The sequence below is a fragment of the Botryllus schlosseri genome, chromosome 9 (assembly GCF_051294905.1).
Source record: "Botryllus schlosseri isolate E-star chromosome 9, Bs_hap1, whole genome shotgun sequence".
NCBI lineage: Eukaryota > Metazoa > Chordata > Ascidiacea > Stolidobranchia > Styelidae > Botryllus > Botryllus schlosseri.
The window spans coordinates 25,613,440-25,632,120 of record NC_137244.1 but is presented as its reverse complement, the minus strand read 5'-3'; the positions used below and the strand labels follow the sequence as shown (position 1 = coordinate 25,632,120).

Sequence of the window (18,681 nt, the reverse complement as noted above, 5' to 3'; positions counted from 1 at the left end):
TTACATAGAACGCGACGTCTATTTCTGGCGTGTACTATATACAGTGCGCGTGTCACTTTTGATAAAAAATCTCGGCGCATATGCTGTTGCCTTGTTTCGGAATCAAGCGGACGTCATGTGGATATTTGGTGTGCGATATTTCGTTGTCTTTCTACGCGGGGGTCGTGGTTACGTCACAGTCGTCACCGGAAGACGAGCTATCTCGTAAATATGTGTCAGGTGTTTTGCAACGCACAGCTCAGGCTAGATAATTCGATCTGTGTAATTAGACCTATTAAGAGAAAAATGTCGGTAATCTAATTCTCGACTTTTCAAAACTCGCATCTAGCGCTGGAATTACAACTATTCACCTTTCGAAACTAGCAGCTAGTACTAGCAACCAACCTTTAGAAATCCACAAGTAATTCACTAAAACGCGACCAGCTAGATACAGTTCCGAAGCAACTCATTAGTTTCCATTTTACCACAACAGAACATCGGTATCACGATTCACGCCACGCGACGACACGGATTTTTTTGTCGTTCGACGACTAAAATATTTTTAAGCCCACTACTAGAACCAGAACCACGCAACAAGACGGTAGTTTGTGGACTGTTAATTAACCACATGAGTAGTTTGTACTGTCCATGTACTATGCGCTTGGCCTAGTTTTACGCGCCGAGGCCTAGCGGATGACTAGCCGATTTCTAATCGTTGCGCAATCGTCAAGATTGATACGAGACAACGTGATTATGACGTATCGTCCGCTTCCATTATGCCTGCGTTTCCGGTAATCTGACTAAACACAATTTGTGAATTCGACGTCGTCTATTTCACGACTAGATGATATTCAGACGCACCAGATCGGATTCGAATTAAAACGATTGCAACGGAATCTTTGACCGATTTAGATTTCGCAAAAACAATTAAATGGTTCTATACCAATACCGAGAAAACCATTACCGAGAACGGACATTACCGAGAACGCTATTACCGAGAATGGACATTACAGAGAATGGACACCACAGAGAATGAACATTACCGAGAATTGACACCACAGAGAATGGACATTACCGAGAATTGACACCACAGAGAATGGACATTACCGAGAATTGACACCACAGAGAATGGACAGAACCGAGAATTGACACCACAGAGAATGGACATTACCGAGAATTGACACCACAGAGAATGGACATTACAGAGAATTGACACCACAGAGAATGGACAGAGCCGAGAATTGACACCACCGAGAATGGACATTACCGAGAATTGACACCACCGAGAATGGACATTACCGAGAATGGACACCACAGAGAATGGACATTACCGAGAATTGACACAACAGAGAATGGACATTACCGAGAATGGACACCACCGAGAATGGACATTACCGAGAATGGACACCACCGAGAATGGTCATTACCGAGAATATGGACAATACCGAGAATGGACATTACCGAGAATGGACATTACCGAGAATTGCCAATGTCGAGAATCTATCTTACTGAAACGGACGTTGTCGGGAAAATTATACCTGCGAATTGACACCGAATGTGGCATAGCCGTGATGCACATACACGCGATCTGTACCTACATATGCATGACATGCCTGCATGAGTGCATGCATGAATTGTACACGTGAACTTATAGTCCTAAAGCATGTGATCATCAATCAATGGGGTTGGTTTTAAAGCGGTTTTACAATATCAGCTGATTGTCTACAACGTTTCCGATTCGTGTACCAACCGTGACATACGAATTAGCCTACTCCGCTTCACTGATACGGAAATCTGTAGCATCCAGTTGTCATGCATATCTCAAAAGAGTATAATATGGTTGAAATCGAGAAGTCATCAACTCTCACAGAGCTCGCAAAGGGAGTAACAAATATGCTGGCAAATCATGGTCGCTACATTTTTCATTTGCGGCATGGGCATACTCATTTTCAGTAGACGGTTAGTCATTCTATAGATTGGTCAACATATATGTTTAGGCTGACGCGATAATTCATATGTTTAGGCTGACGCGATAATTCGGGAATAGAGTGTATCAAGTAGACAAGAATTAATATTGGTAGCAGATGATTACTACGGAAAAAGTGCGTGTTTAATCAGTAGTGACCGTCACGAAAATCTGGCTCGCGAATTATTGTAAGAGAACGTGTCTTGTGGTGATTCTGGGCGCAAACACAATTTAATGTAGGGCGTAGATAATAAAGTTGGGTTGATTAAAAATTCTATTATCGCGTTCATCAGGATTGAACAGCACAAGATAAAGAAACTTCGTTGATCGCTGCGTATACAATTAACCGAGGTACATTTTTCATCTAAAGCAGTTAGCAAACCTAGACAAACTGTACACTGCGTAATATTCCTACGCAGAAATATATTCGATTATACCGTGACGATTGTGATTCCTAGGTAATGGCTTCGCTCAACAATCGGACAATCAACGAATTGTGCACTTACCTTTGTAATGCAATATATCATATCTATATTCAATGATACGTTGCGTCGCTGTACCGTACTAATTGGACCCGAATTTCATTTCGCGATGATGATAATTCTACCTGTTACAATCGCAGAATATTTTATCAGTAGGCTGCCGTTTTACTCAGCAACCTGACAACTGACAGCCAACCATTACGCTATCTTGCAGATAGTCACGCTATATTTCCTTGTCACTCCTTTCCTACTGTTTTAAAGCTTCTACGGCTAGCAAAAATAAGAGACTGAGAAGTTCTGAATTTACTGTAAGCCCAGAAACTCTAGTTCCAACATTATAAGCAATCATGTTCCAGGTTATTTGCATTTTATTACTTGTCTGTGGCATGCTAAAATGAAACATCCAGAGGATAAATAGGTACAGCGGTGATCACCAACACAGACTTGGCGTTTCTTCATCAGAAAGGATGCTAAATATGTGGTGATCGCTATTATCTATTTATTCACTTAGATTGTATGCCACTCTAGGCAGAAAATCTGTAGTCATGTCGGCTGACCACGCTTCATCACAAAGCCGCTTCAATTTGTCGCTAATGTCGACGTATTTTTTCTTTCTTTTAGGCGTTGCCTGGCCTGTGGAAGTTTGTAACAGCTGCACTCGATTTTGCATGACATCCATCCTTCAAAAATATATGTGTATATTCAAGTTGAAACCAAGTACACATATACATCTTCCATTGTTTATACTCACTTTATACACTCTAAAAATTTCCAAATGGTTACGTGACATCCTCCAACTAGAACGCGGAAGCCGTGATGCCATCCTTCAACAGAATTGTTGGTTCGGTGCATGCCATCGATGGTACGTTGTCGCACATTCCAAATGCTGGGTGGGAACAGCGGCCGCCTATTACTGCCTTGTTGATCATTCGTGATACCTAAGGCAGAAACAATAATGAGTTAAATACTTCATATATTCGCGAAGCAAATCGGTACTATCAATGTTTGATATAATGTGATAATGAAAAGACGTTAGTCATGGACAATTCGCAAAAGTTTCATCAATCTTCAGAGGTGAATCAAAAGGGGGAGAGGTGTGCTTTTTTGCAATTAGGCAATGTTTTAAATTGTAGTAGATTAATCGGGTTAAATCTATGTACGTACAAATGCCAGTTCGCGTTTACGTCTCTACACGCATAAACATATGCCAGTTAAGTTATATATTAAAATATAGAGTTAGATGGATTATTTTATTCAATTCAGTAGGCTGATATGTGAATAATGACTTGGTCACAAAGCGGCGAAAGCGAATCGCAAACAAATTTCGGCGCCGCTATTGATGACTTAATATGGGAATCGATTAGTGTTGTTGGTATATAAATGCATCGCAGGCATAATCTAGTCTGACGGGTGGTGATTATAAAGATTTAGGTGGTTAAGATAGAACAACAAGGTCGTGAAGATACAATAATAACAATATGAACATCGTTGGAGTAGTCTTCGATTCTACCCCATAGTTTTAGACATCTCAACACACCAAAAATGCTATACTATCTTACACTGATTCAAACTGGATGACGCAATACAAAATAATCCAGATCAGCAAGAATTTCAATGTGGCCAATCCAATCCGCAACAGTGAAAAAGATTGCATCTGTTAATATAGCCTACCTATATATGTGTCCCTGAAATAATTAGCCAAGTCTTCGGCAAAACTTGACCAGCCTGAGTTGGAAGAAGTCAATATTTCGAAGCACTGTTTGACGTCGCACTCGGGCACAAAAGCAAGGGCCGTCAAGCACTTCACCTGAAAGTAATCATCCCGTTTTACACTTAGCGTTGACGCCGTAGATAAAATGAACGCTTACCTGAGCGGAGAAACCGGAATTAGATTGATACTCAGTTTTCAAACCTAATTCTTGGACCTTTCTCTGCACATTTTGGCTCAAATGAAATAGGCAGCCCGTGATTTTAATGTTCGGAAATACTTCCGAGAATGCTCGAATCGCTGAGGATTCAAAGTCGTGCATAAGTGTTGTCGGATTCAAGTCTGGCCTTCTTTGTTTTAGCACCTGTTGATATAGGAATAGGCTAATCAGTTACGCATAGTCGAATATGCAGACTCACTGCTCATGCAGGTGTAGCGCTCTACACATGTTTGTAAACCCATCGAAACGACGTCTATGATTTACCTGCAGTAACTTTTTGTACATGGATACGTCTTTATGGGTCAAGAGAGCGTAAACTCCAGGGACAGTTTCATGATCTTTTGTAAAATGGATGGTGTACATCTGATGGAAGAGATTTGGCACAGTTTTAAATGTGCCGTCGGCGTGCCATTCTGTGTATCTGGTGAATAATCGAGAATAAGGCAGAAGAAAAACAACCCTTTTAAAAATGCTTAGTATGAAATTAACAGCAGTGCGACAATACAATAGATTAGCTAACGGTTGTTTCTATATCAGTACATTACTACTATGCAAACGTAGCACTGTGATTGTGTTCTTGAGATTGCTTCAGAACGATTGGTGGCTCTGATCCTTCAAGGACTTTCAATGAACACCGACATTTTTTTCTGTCATAATGCGTGCATATCCAGTACGAAGTACCATTCGAAACTTTCATTCTCCTAAATACGAACTCGCCAACAGCGATTAACTTATTTCCTCGGGTCGAAGTAATGTATTTTGCTAATACATTAGGTCCTGATTGTTCTGCCGTTTCGTCGTCCACCTCCCTTAGCTGACCAACACCTGTCATGACTTTTAGTCGTAAAGCATGTGATTGACCGATACGGTTGGTTTTAAAACAGCTGATTGTCTCGAACACTCCACATTAGTGTGGTGATGATACCGCAACTACGGCATAACATTGAATAATTTCGCTTCACTGGCGCACAAATCTGTAACAACCTGCTGTGATTCTAATCTTAAAAGAGCATAATATGATTAAGAGCCACTAAAGAAACTATGGTTCGATAAGGAATTCCATCGCTTCACTGGCATGGATACCTCTAATAACCCATCAACCTGCTGTGATTCGTATCTCAATTCGTTTTATCTGCTTGAAAGCGAAAAGGCAAACTATGACACAATAGTTTTCTTCAAAGGAACGGATATCTGTAATACTAGCGGAACTCATCGAGCTGCTGTGATTGGTATGAAGCAAGAAGGCATCAATTCTTTCAAATCTCGAAAAGGGGATAAACAAGTGTCTAGGCGGATCATGGCCTACATTTTCGGTTGATGCAGCTTAGTCATTTTCAGCAAACGGTTGGCTTTAGGCTACTAGTAATGTCCTCTCAATAATGTTTACTTTGCTCGACTTGGAAAGCCTTATAAGGCTATTCTGCACCTTCCCCTTCCAGCAGCATATTGTTATTATTAATTGGTAATTGTTGAGAAGGAAACAATGCGACGCTTATCACCTTATCGGTGGCAGAAAGTAGTACGAGACATTTTACAGTAAACGGGTTAGATTACCACATTTCTGTCCTGTCTCATATGCACAATGCCTATAATGCACGCATGTTTTGCATATGCACATTGCACATTGCACAAACACAAATCGTATGTGCATCACTCTCTAATTTTTCACGAGGCTGCGCGCACTCCCCAACTCACTGCGCGGTCCCTTGGACAACAGCGCGTAACAACTATAAATAACATTGATCCCAACGTCGTGATATTAGGTATTTTCTGGTTTAGCTTTCACGACATTCTTCATATTCGGAAATATACATTCTCGGTAATGGCCATTCTCGGTGGTGTCCATTCTCTGTAATGTCCATTCCCGGTATTGTCCATATTCTCGGTAATGACCATTCTCTGTGGTGTCCATTCTCGGTAATGTACATTCTCTGTAATGTCAATATTCTCGGTAATGTCCATTCTCGGTAATGTCCATTCTCGGTATTGTCAATATTCTCGGTAATGTCCATTCTCTGTGGTGTCAATTCTCGGTAGCGTCCATTCTCTGTGGTGTCCATTCTCGGTAATGTCCATTCTCTGTGGTGTCCATTCTCGGTAATGTCCATTCTCTGTGGTGTCCATTCTCGGTAATGTCCATTCTCTGTGGTGTCAATTCTCGGTAATGTCCATTCTCTGTGGTGTCAATTCTCGGTAGCGTCCATTCTCTGTGGTGTCCATTCTCGGTAATGTCCATTCTCTGTGGTGTCAATTCTCGGTAGCGTCCATTCTCTGTGGTGTCCATTCTCGGTAATGTCCATTCTCGGTGGTGTCAATTCTCGGTTCTGTCCATTCTCTGTGGTGTCAATTCTCGGTAATGTCCATTCTCTGTGGTGTCAATTCTCGGTAGCGTCCATTCTCTGTGGTGTCCATTCTCGGTAATGTCCATTCTCGGTGGTGTCAATTCTCGCTAATGTCCATTCTCGGTGGTGTCCATTCTCGGTAATGGCATTCTCGGTAATGGTTTTCTCGGTATTGTCCGGACACCCAATTAAATTCCGTTCTCGTGAGCACGAGAACGGCAAATGTCTGTACGCCGAGCATGGCTCGTTTCGTGCTATACAGTTCTGTAGCGTTTCCAGAAGAAAAAAAAACAGAAATAAGGTTAGTAACAAAATGAGTTGGAGTGTTTTAAGCCTGATCATTGCGGCTTTCGTCAAGAGAGACCGTTCCATAGCGTTCGAGGGCTGTAAACAAAAGATAAATGACAGCCAGTTGCTACTTGAAAGATATTGTAGCTCTCGTAACTATGCGCATTGCGCAGTGAATAATAGCGTGTTAGTTGTTAGATACATAATTTGGCTCCGTAGATAGATTGATAGGCCTAGGCCAGAATCGAATTCAACTCATGGCAGTGAAATGTCGGTCATATAATTTAATCTCCGAGCTTTTGCGGCGGATTCAGTAGTTTTAAATGTAATCTAAATTTATGTGGCTGAAAATTTTCTTGGTTTCCCAACTGCAGGCTAGGCCCGCGCGAGTCGGTGTTTCTGTTGATTGTTCCGCGTCGATACCGAAATCAGTCGTAGATGTCGCGTGCGTTAAAAATCTCTTTCCGATGCGGCGATCGATAGCCGTTGCCTTAAAAGCGAGCCGTTGTATTTCATCAATATTTCATAGTCATCTCCCACCGCGCGGGTGCGCTTGGCCCGCGATAGCAGTCGGTATGTTTGCTCTTGCAAATGTGAGAAAAACGCGGTCGATACACCGGGATATCAAGGCTTAGAACGTGTATAATGTATATATCATGATTTTGTTGGGGCTAGCGGAGAATTTGATGCAGGGCTTCATAAGCACACCCTGACTTAGATAGATACGCTGCTGTTTGTTGGTTAAGCTTACATCATGGCTTAGAATTTATGTTTTAGACTCTTGGAGGTCAGCGAAACGATTTTCATTGACTGCTCCGTAAGCACAGCCTGATACCGTAATCTGGCTTAGCGGGAAACGCTGTTGTGTGTTGGTTTAGCGGGATTTCTTTATAGCCAATTCCTTATGAGGCTATGTATAACTTGAAGGACTATACTGGAAGAACGTACACTTTTGGTGGCTAGAGAATGGTTTTGGCGAATTTGACGCAGGGCCTTCGTAAGCACAGCCTGATGCCGTAATGTAGCTTTGTTGGTTTTGCGGGCTTTTCTTTATAGACAATCCATGATGAAGCTGTGTATTATTTGAAAAACGACCTTGAGAAAAAGCGCGCAGGCTTATATTCGTAATTCCGCGGGAAATCAGCGTGAAATAAAGCGTTATTGATGATGATTGTGGGACTGTATCGACGAAGCGTGTGATAGCTTTCGAGCCTTGGCCGTTAGTTTAACTGATACCGCAGATTCCGACTACCTTTATGAGGATTGGGAGATTTAGTAAGGACTTGAATTTGTCTGTAATGAAATTCAACTAATACCACACAGTGCAACTATTGAGGATTGGGCTTCGTAATAATCGGGATCGTGTCTACCCAGGCTTACCGATCGTGATTGGCTGGTGAATTTTAATTGGTGTAGTGTTCGTCCGTTCTAGAGTTGGATTGACGCATGGCGGGCCTTCGCGCGAAAGTGAGGTTAATAAAAGATTATTTTTAATCACTCTTTCTGTGTGTCAAAATCTACTGTACGCAGGCAGTTGATATTGGATTTCAATTGTGTTAAAGCCTATTCAGTTCATTTACCTTGGATGGTATGTATAATTTATTAGGATTCCTGGGGTTTTCCAACAACTTCAATTTGTCAAGTCGGTATTGGGTGTTTTTTAATTAAATGGTTTAATGATGGGTGATTTCTTTAATTTGTGCTAACGAAGTGACAGTTAGTTAATCAGTTGGAATCAATTACTGCCAGCGATCTGATACAAGATCTCAGCAATTACCATCAACGTTCAATACCATGTATAAAAGATTCATGCCCACAAATTGACTTGTCTGTAATCACCAGCAATTATCTTTCTGGGTTTACATCGGTCAGTTTGAGTCCATGATTTGTATGTGAGGTGTGTTGCCTAGGTATAATATAGTTTCAGGGGCATGATCAATAGGGCTGTTAAAAAAGAAACTTTTTTTCTCAAATTTCACTGGCTACTTGATAAATTTGCTAGGTCGCCTAGAACTGCTTCACGCCAGTTTTGGCTCAATTCCAGCCTATAAAAGCATTGCTATATATAAAAAAAGTAAATATAGTTTTTCAAAAAGTATTACTTGCTACCCCATGAAATGTTAGGTTGTCGGAAAAACAATGCAAAACAAATTTGGCTCAATTCCAACCAGTAGATGAAAAGTTATTTTGTTCAAAATTTTGAATTTGAAAAATATCATATTTAAGGTGGCAAATTCTTTACTTATTTATTATAGATCTACCCAACGTAAATACTACGATTTGAAATCCTATATTTTAAACATCAATAACTTCGCTTCTTCGTGTTGGAATTGAGCCAAATATGTTGTGCAACGTTTTTTCAGTCAAACTAAAAAGTTCATGAAGTAGTCAGTAACATTTTGATAAAAAAAATTTTAATAAATAAATCCAAAACTTTTTTTTTATAGCAATGCTTCTATAGGCTGGAATTGAGACAAATTTGGCGTGCAGCAGTTTCTTAGACGACCTAACAATTTTATCAAGTAGCAAGTAAAACTTGATCAAAATATTTTTTCGAACAGGCCTCATGATCAATCCTTAAAACGAAAGTCATCATTTTATTATGACTTTAAAAAAATTGGAAAGCCCCTTTGAACCCAACAGAGGCGGTCAGTAACAAGCTACTTTTACTTTAAATAGATTAAGCCTACTTCGTCAAGGGGATATGACCAATCGATGTTGCAAGGCTTTCACAGTGGAAATTAGTATCGAAATTATAATTTTTTTTGATGAATTAACTCTTACAAGCAAAGAGCCTTGTAAGTCTGGCTTCAGGCTAGATCCAATACGCTGCATATCAATTATATATATCTGGTGCAAAATATTCTAGTAACCCTTTCTCGTCAACTTCCAGATGTCAAGAATGAAAGTTCGGAGGCTGAAGAAGTTTCTGAAGAAATCATAAAACCCGATATGGACGAATCTACAGGTTTGAAGTTTTCAAGCTGTCGCTAGTTGATAAAAGATACAATTCAAAATACATGCAATCGCACAGTGTATCTAAGGCTGGGCTGCTACTGTATGGTGCGAAACGAACCAAGCTTGCTGTGCAGACATTTCCCATTCTCACGTTTATGTGGATAAACTCTGATATGATGTGAACTTCAATAAATTTCCAATCGCCTATTCAGTAATTCTAATCTGTATTTTTATAATTTCAATTATGATCTAATTTGCCAAAGCTGAACATTTTCTAGCTGTCCAAGTCTGCAGTTTCAAACCAAGATTTATAGAACTAGCAAAAAAAATTAAAAAAATGCGCGTTCTCCCTATTATCTGTGACTAACGGAATCACAAATATATGCTTGTGCGGTGTGCCAATACAGTTTTACCGGATTTTGTATATAACTATGTAGTATTACATTTGTATGTCTGTAATATAGTTGATGAGAGTCATAACGGTCGTAAGCAATTTTACTGGACCTATGCTAAAAATGGCCGAGTATCACTGAAATATGCCCACGATTTGAAAATATTGTTTGCAACCTTAGAAAAAGTCAAGCTATTCATCGCCAAGTACACATACGATCCGTTCGACGGTCCTAACGAGTTTCCGGAAGTGGAATTGAAGTTCTATGCCGGCGATTATGTGTATGTTTACGGTTCCATGGATGAGGATGGCTTCTATGAAGGTAGCTACTGTGTTTTTGCGGTGGAATAATATCTGTATATTGATATAAACCCATCACTGACACTAGTCAACAGGGTTGTAACCAAATCACAAAGCTCCGAGTTTTGACTCGAGTCAAGTCGAGTCATTTTCAATTCACCACCGAGTCAAGTCCGAGTCCAAGTCATCGAGCAGAGGTTTGAGTCCGAGTCATGGTATTATGACTAGAGTCCGAGTCCAAGTCATTGTGTTGACTGCTCAGTTTCCTGTTAAAGTCTTGTTAAACCCACTTTTATAACTCTGCTTGGTGATATCGAATGGCTCGCATTTATAATATACTAATTTCCCCCACTTTTAACAGTTTCTGGTCGCATTTTCAAGTACCAGTACCAATAGAAGAAATCCCAATAGGGTGGTGACTTCACTGTGCTTCGAAATTACAATGAAATGTCGGTCTCGGCCGTCTGAGTCTCGAGTCATATGACTTGGTTTGAGTCGTGAGCGATGACTCGAGTCCAAGTCGAGTCGAGTCATCAGAAAATCGTGACTCGAGTCATTACAACCCTGCATCATATATCGACAATCTTAGCACCATTTTGTGGAAAGTTACCTTGTTAGCTCGGAACTTGAAGCAGTTTACTTTGTGAATTCAGGAGAATTGGAAAACGGAGAACGTGGTCTGGTTCCTTCCAATTTTCTGGTGGCCGCCGTCGATGATTCACGCGATGCTGATCTTGATATTTTGGGTGATACGAAAAGGTATGGCAAGCCTCGATTTTGAATTATTTTCTGTCCACTGACACATTTGAGTAGACAACCGCCTTATTATGAGTCATTCCATTATAATTTAGCAAATTTTTTGATATTTGTAATGCATACCCCCAAAATTGTCCAACATATGCAAATGTTATTCTTTTTTGAATTCTAGGTGCAGCAAAAAAATCAACTTTTTCACTCTAAACTCGAAGGAAAAAATGTTACGGATGAAAAAAAATTGGGGCGCTGCTGCCCACCGTAACTACTATTAATGACCAATTACACAATTCAAAGACAAAAATGTTTTGTTATTTCGTTGTGGAATGGAGATTAATTGGTAATTCCGATTTTTTATCAATACATTTTGCAACAATTTTTTTTTCATCCGCTACTTTTTTTCCTTTGAGTTAGAGCGAAAAAGTTGATTTTTTTCAGTTCCTTGGCCCCAGAATTGGATAATTAGACATTTTAATTGATTCTCTGCCATCATTAAAGCAAAAAATAGGGACTTTGAAGATTTTTGCATGCAGCGCCACCTAGTGACAAGAAAATTTTGAATCGTGATATCTTTTGATCCGCCGGAAATTTTTGAATTTAATTTTTTTTAATGTACCCAAGATTAAAAAAAAGAACAACATTTGTAAATATTGGACATTTCTGCGGGCATGCATTACAGCCCTCGCTAAGTTATAATGGAATTAGCCTTTTATGATTATAGCGAATCTCGGCTGTGTTTTTCGCCTTGCAGGAGCAACGCGCTTCACGGAGAGACATTACTAAACGGCTCAGACGAAAGGTTTTCCGATCGCGAAGGAGTTAGCATGTCTCATTCCGCTTTGCTACGCGGCGTCGCGCCATACCCCCAAGATTTACAAATTACAAAGAAACTCTCACATAGTCTGATTATAGGTTGGTGTCGATATTATGTTTGCATTGTTGACTCCAAGTGTAGTAAATGCTGGGCTGTTCAAAAAAAAAACTTTCCCTTCAGATTTCACTGGCTACTTGATAAAACTGTTAGGTTGGTTAAAAAAACGCTGCACACCAACTTTGGCTCCATTCCAACTAGTAGAAGTGAGATTCGTGCAGTAGAAAGTTTTGAATTCATCATTAAAAAACAAAAAAATAAAATTTCAAAATTTTTCTGCCGACCCTATAAAATTGTTAGGCTGTTAATACAGATGATGCGCACCAAATTTGGCTCAATTCCAACCGCTAGAAGCGAAGTTATTGCAGTAGAAAAATTTGGATTTGAATAAAATAGTGTTTACGGTGACTAGCTCTTCGATTATTATTATAAAATCATGGAATTAGAAATTTTTCTACTGCAATAACTCCGTTTCTAGTGGTTGTAATCGAGCCAAATTTGGTGTGCAGCGTTTTTTTTTAACCAACCTAACAATTTTATCAGGTAGCCAGTGAAATCTGAAGGAAAAGGTTTTTTTGAACAGCCCTAGTGTAGGGTTGTAATGACTCGAGTCATGCCTCCACTTGAGTCGGCTCGTTACTCGACCTGTACTCGAGTCGTTGCGCATGACTCGACTAAGTCATAGGACTCGAGACATTCTATATGACTTGATCAAATCTCGCGTACCAGGACTGATAATTGAAGTTGAAGAATAGGCGCATAAACCCGATTTTATCTCTTTCAAATGAACATGTTAAGAGTGAGTAAAATGAGTGTATTTTGAATCCGGGGCCTTCGATATCACCCAAGAGTTTCACAGAGATTATTTGAACTAGAGACTTATTTCAGTCAACTCGACAATTTCATGAGGTTAACAGTAAAATTTGAAATTAAAAAAAAAATTAAAATAACTTGAAAATTTCCAAACTCCTGTGCGTTCGCATCTGCCAGTTGGCGTGGAGTCAAATTTGGTGTGCCGCGTTTGTTAGGCAAACCAACAATTTAATCAGTGAATAAGTGAAGTTATTTTTGAACAAACCAATGGTCAGTTTCATTTATGCATTTAGCAGCCACCATTTTAAACCTTCTGTTGTTTTCCCACTTGAAACTGTTTTTGTTTTTGAGCTCTTTTAAATTCTTACCTTTTTAACTCGTTGCTTTTAGGTTGGTCGAGGCCTGTTATGAATGAAGACAAGAGCGTTTTCGAATATCAGATTTTTGTGAATGGAAAATTCAGGATGTCTGTCGACGGCAAAAAGTCCAATGCGGTTGTGGAAGACATCGACCACGCCAAGGTAAATGAAATTCTCACGACTCATGTCCGCAATTCTAAGTACCGCATACCAAAATCATACAGCATATTGAACATATGGCCTCAAATTGTGTGGTCAACTTCAATGTTTGGGAATTCTATGATGTATATTTGAGGATATGCGGCAAATGTCTGTACAGTAGGGCTGTTTAAAAAAAAAACTTTTTTTCCTGAATCTTGCTGGCCGGGTGATTAAATAGTTGGGTTGTCTTCAAAAGCGACGCACACCAAATTTGAATTCACTCCAACCGGTAATCGCGGATTTCTTACAGTTTGAAAATTTTGAATTCGCTAAAAATGATAATTCTTGAATTATTTACCGGTCAAGGATAATCCCAGAATTTTCAAAGAAAAACTCAAATAACTCTGCTTCTACGGATCGGAATTGAGTCTAACTTGTTTTGCATCGTTTTCGAAGACAGCGCAACAATTTCATGGGATTGACGGAAAATTTTGAACACAAAAATTTTTTGCATTTTTTAGCGAATTCAAAATTTTCGAACTGTAAGAAATCCGCGATTACCGGTTGGAATGAATTCGAATTTGGTGTGCGTCGTTTTTTATGACAACCCAACTATTTAATCGCGTAGCCAGCAAGATTCAGGAAAAAAAAGTTTTTTAGAACAGCCCTACTGTACAGCAATCTTGGCCAGTTTCGCGCTACGCAGTTGTCCGTAACATTTTCAGGGAAACTAGAAATCCGATTAGATTACCGGTGTTTTGCTTTAATTAATTTGTCTAGTCAACTAAAATTATCTGAGTCTGCTTGCGTGCATCTCTTTGATCTATCATTATGCGTCTAGACCACAAGACTGGAAGTGTGTGCCGTCACGAGCTTAGGAATATCAGACGGAAATCTGTGCGTTATATCCCACGGCGAGGGCTCAAGCCAGGCTCCTACTGGCGTGGCAATGGAGATGGTGGGAAGTACTAGCGCCAGGGTGGCTTGGAAACCTTCTACGAGTCAACGTGGGCATATCGTCACTGTTATGGAAGAAGGAAGGTAGGTGGGGTTTTGTGTATACTTTATATATATGATTTTTAGCAGTGCAACTCTGAAAATAGAGTTTGGCTCGAGGAACTGGTTTATGAGATATTCTAGTCGGGTCACGTTCAACGAGGGTTTGTGATTTCTTTAAATAAAAAGGTTATCAACCATTTTGCAAACTTGGAGGTTTCGCGAAACCCTAAGGGTCCGCCGTCCCCCCGGTTAAAAACCACTGTTTTAGATGGAGCAATTCCTGTGTCAATCTGGGACTTGTCAGTGTTTTATTTACCGTGTTGAAATATTCTGAAATCAACTACTGAAATTCCGTTACTTCCAAATGCCAATAGGATGCACTACGCATTTATAAAGAAAAGGGTATATTTTTTTCACCAAATTTCGATCGCGGACCGAACGACATGAGCTTGATTATTCAAAACGAGACTATTCCCCTTTTTCAGTTCCATATTTCCCGTTCAAGACACCATCACCACAACACATCCTGTTCCGTCACCAGCGTACCGCCTTACTATCGATAAACTGAGACCTAATTATAAATACACTGTGTCTGTCTCGCTTGAAGGATATGGGGAAGACAGCTCTACTTGCTTCACAAGGTAATACGTGGATTTTTGATTTCACTTGTCCTCGATTTGGTTGATTTTCCATAAGGCTGACACTCGTCAGGAGTAATCGTCAGCAACTGGTTGAGGATTCAAAACTTTGTATGTCAACGAAACAGGGAACGGGCATGAATCCCGCCGTTGGCAAACATTTAACGGATAATTTGTTGACTTACAATGTTCTTTCCAATTCTCTACTAGTTGCTGGCGATTACCCCTGACGAGTCTCAGCCGAAAATATTCGGGTTCATTTCAATATGAATGTAATATTCAGTTTGATATATGGACATGTGGGGTTGGCTTGGTCAACAATTTCCAATGATACACGCGAGAGACACAATTTTAACGCATGTTTGCAAACTATGCCGTGTTTTTCTTTAGTTTCATCACTCCAGAAGCAGGCCCGCCCGAGCCGCCTATCGGGGTACAGATCGAGGAATGCTCGAACAAAAGCTACATACTAGTCACGTGGCTTCCCGTGACTCTAAATACTTTGGGTGAGCACCCATTTCATAATTTTATTATCTTAATATTATCATCACTAGATGATATCAAGCAAACAATCAAAGCCTTTTTATTTACAAGTGCATTTCAACTACGGTAGGTACAGTGTCCATTCTAGCTATACAACTATCCACTCCATCCTTTATAGATATTTTTACATTGTATGGCCCTAGTGTTGGTATGGCATATTGCTAAATTCAGAACTCTATAAATTTTTATGTTAATATTAGGGCTGGGCTCAATGATTGGAGTACATTAACTGAACCTATTATTAATTATAATGATTTACATCGGGTACTGAAATTATATGCTCCTTAAAGAGTTAATTTTTCAATGAGAATTTTAGTTACGATACTATTTTCCACTATAAAAGGCTGTAAACTTGTATTGGTGGTATCGCAACATACGGAACATATAGTACAATGCCACACACGGGATTCACCGATTAAATTGTCAGGTTGCCTGAAAAAACGCTGCACAGCAAATTTGATGTGAACGTATAGGACTTTGAAAATATTGAATTTATTATAAAAAAAATTATCATTATGATTTTTCAATGTCTGCTGCTAATTCACGACGATTCATTTGTAGGAACTTCAAACGGTGTTGTCGTCAGCGGTTACTCAATACACATAGCCGGCGTTAAAATACACGAAGTGCATTCTCCGACGTTAGACCAATGCACTATCAGGGCCCAGTGTCTGGCGGACGCTATCAAGCAACAAAGCCGGTCAAAGTCTTTGAAATTTACAGACGAACCATCAGAAACGCTAACGTCTGATTACGCGCATTTAACGATGCCTGTGTGCATCAAAAGCCACGCAGTTAACGGGCAAGAATCGGATTTATCTGAACCGTGCGTGTTACCGCAGAGAATCTATCAGAACCTTCTCAAACTATGTCAAAACGATGGAAGTTACAATCAAAATATGTCGCCTACTATCAAATCTAGACCTCCAGGCACTAGCTTAGAGAGCACGGACTTGTCTGCATCTAGCGATACCTCAATGCCTGCGTTTCACGCTAATTTTGACACTCCGAAAAAGTCAACAAGACACAAATCAGACGCTTTTAAGCAATCTCGCGTGGTGCCCTCGATAGAAATTACGCAAGGCTCTGATGAAGACGAAAATGTTCACGACGTTGAGAAAAACCGTGTCGGGACTAACTCGGACGATTTGGATGGGAATTTCACGAGCTCGTTTGAAACTAACTATCAAAAACTGGATGATTTACTCGACAGGACGGAAGATAGGAATGTGTCTAAGAATGTGTCTGGTGTGTTCAGCGATTTTTCTGGCGGTGATGATAATAACGTGTTTGCAAACGCGAAGAATGATCGGAGAGTTGCGGAAGTCGGGAAGCGTACTGCTGAGTATCATCGGCATCATAAGTATCATGATGATACGCGTGGATTTACGAAACGACCATTGTCTGTCGCTAGCGATGAGCAATCTGTGGGTGAGTGATTGAATATTTTCACCGCATTAGTAGGGCTACGCATAATTTGTTGACGGTCAGCTAACTACCAGTTTTCGAGTAGTTATAGTTATAGCTGCAACTTTTGAAAATTTAGTAGTTCTACCTCTAGTTGCAACTTTTGAAGTGAGTAGTTCTAGTTCTAGTTACGTATTTTGAAAATTAAGTAGTTCTACTTCTAGTTGCAACTTTTGAAGGGAGTAGTTTTAGTTCCAGTTCTAGTTGCAACTTTTGAAAATTGAGTAGTTCTACCTGTAGTTGCAACTTTTGAAGTGAGTAGTTCTACTTCTAGTTGCGTATTTTGAAAATTAAGTAGTTCTACTTCTAGTTGCAACTTTTGAAGTGAGTAGTTCTATTTCCAGTTCTATTTTTGAAATTCTATAGTTCTAGTTCTAGTTGCGGATTTTGAAAAGTGAGTAGTTCTAGTTTCAACATTTAAAAAGTGGGTAGTTCCAGTTATAGTTGCAACTTTTGTAGTGAGTAGTTCTATTTCCAGTTCTATTTTTGAAATTCTATAGTTCTAGTTCTAGTTGCGGATTTTGAAAAGTGAGTAGTTCTAGTTTCAACATTTAAAAAGTGGGTAGTTCCAGTTATAGTTGCAACTTTTGAAGTGAGTAGTTCTAGTTGCGTGTTATGAAAATTCAGTAGTTCTAGTTGAAACTTTTGAAGAGTGAGTAGCCTAGTTCTCGTTCCAGTTCCAGTTCTAGTTGCGTATTTTGAAAATTCAGTAGTTCTAGTTGCAGATTTTGAAAAGTGAGTAGATCTACTTCTAGTTGCGAATTTTTAAGTGAGTAGTTCTAGTTCTAATTGCAACTTTTGAAAAGTGAGTAGTTCTACTTCCAGTTGTAACTTTTGAAGTGAGTAGTTCTGGTTCTAGTTGCTTATTTTGAAAAGTGACAAGTTCTAGTTCTAGTGGGGTATTTTGAAAATTCAGTAGTTTTAGTTCTAGTTTCAGAACGGGCTCCGATTTGATGTGAACTGAGCTTGATACGATTTCCAAGTTTTCGCGAATGTTAATTCTATCTAGTTTGGCAAAAACTGTGCAGCTATCATTCTAATTCTAATATGATTTAGGAAAGATGGATATTTTCTAGTTGTCCGACAGTGCAAGGAGGCCCGCAATCTTCCACAAGGTCGGTTGCTACACAAAATGCATGCAAAATCGAATAGTTTACAGCACTCGTTATGTCGTGATGCGACGCGCAAAGCCAAACAACCGATCGCCCTTAATATATCGGTCAATCAATGCAACAACAGTGTATGAAAACGGTTACTACGCAATTTAGGGTTGTTCGAAAATGAATTTTTTTCCGGATTCCGAGGATTCGCTGATTACATTATTAGATTGCCTAAAAAAAGTTTGAAAATCCTGGATTTATTTAAAAAAAGAGAGATTTTTTTCAAATTTTATCGTCAACCCCATGAAAATGTTGAGTTGTCTAAAGAAACGATGCAAAACAAATCTGACGCAATTCCAACCC

The 18,681-nt window shown here is 39.6% G+C and overlaps 2 protein-coding genes across 6 annotated transcripts in view; one reads left to right on the top strand and one right to left on the bottom strand.

Moving 5' to 3' along the window:
• LOC145446336 (RIMS-binding protein 2-like) overlaps positions 1-18,681 on the top strand; it is a 42,180-nt gene that overhangs the window by 15,761 nt on the left and 7,738 nt on the right. For all 5 annotated transcript variants that reach the window (XM_080324599.1, XM_080324602.1, XM_080324598.1 and 2 more), the window contains 9 exons: positions 9,879-9,953; positions 10,516-10,656; positions 11,288-11,393; positions 12,139-12,299; positions 13,462-13,592; positions 14,413-14,612; positions 15,056-15,211; positions 15,599-15,714; positions 16,313-17,182. In XM_080324599.1, the coding sequence (XP_080180725.1) occupies positions 9,879-9,953; positions 10,516-10,656; positions 11,288-11,393; positions 12,139-12,299; positions 13,462-13,592; positions 14,413-14,612; positions 15,056-15,211; positions 15,599-15,714; positions 16,313-17,182 (1,956 nt within the window). The remainder of the gene's footprint in view (positions 1-9,878; positions 9,954-10,515; positions 10,657-11,287; positions 11,394-12,138; positions 12,300-13,461; positions 13,593-14,412; positions 14,613-15,055; positions 15,212-15,598; positions 15,715-16,312; positions 17,183-18,681) is intronic.
• LOC145446358 (uncharacterized) lies at positions 2,778-6,880 on the bottom strand. Its single transcript, XM_080324624.1, has 5 exons — positions 4,620-6,880; positions 4,296-4,499; positions 4,099-4,234; positions 3,179-3,365; positions 2,778-3,107 (listed from the first exon to the last, which is right to left on the bottom strand). The coding sequence occupies exons 1-5, from the start codon at positions 4,716-4,718 to the stop codon at positions 2,927-2,929; spliced, it is 807 nt and encodes a 268-aa protein (XP_080180750.1). The 5' UTR covers positions 4,719-6,880; the 3' UTR covers positions 2,778-2,926.

Coding starts and splice junctions, on each gene's coding strand:
- LOC145446358 (XM_080324624.1), bottom strand. CDS start 4,718: ATGTACACCATCCATTTTACAAAAGATCATGAAACTGTCCCTGGAGTT. Junction 3,366..4,098: donor TTTCAGGGACACATATATAG/GTAGGCTATATT, acceptor TTTCTGCCTTAG/GTATCACGAATGATCAACAA. Junction 3,108..3,178: donor AAATTTTTAGAGTGTATAAA/GTGAGTATAAAC, acceptor ATATTTTTGAAG/GATGGATGTCATGCAAAATC.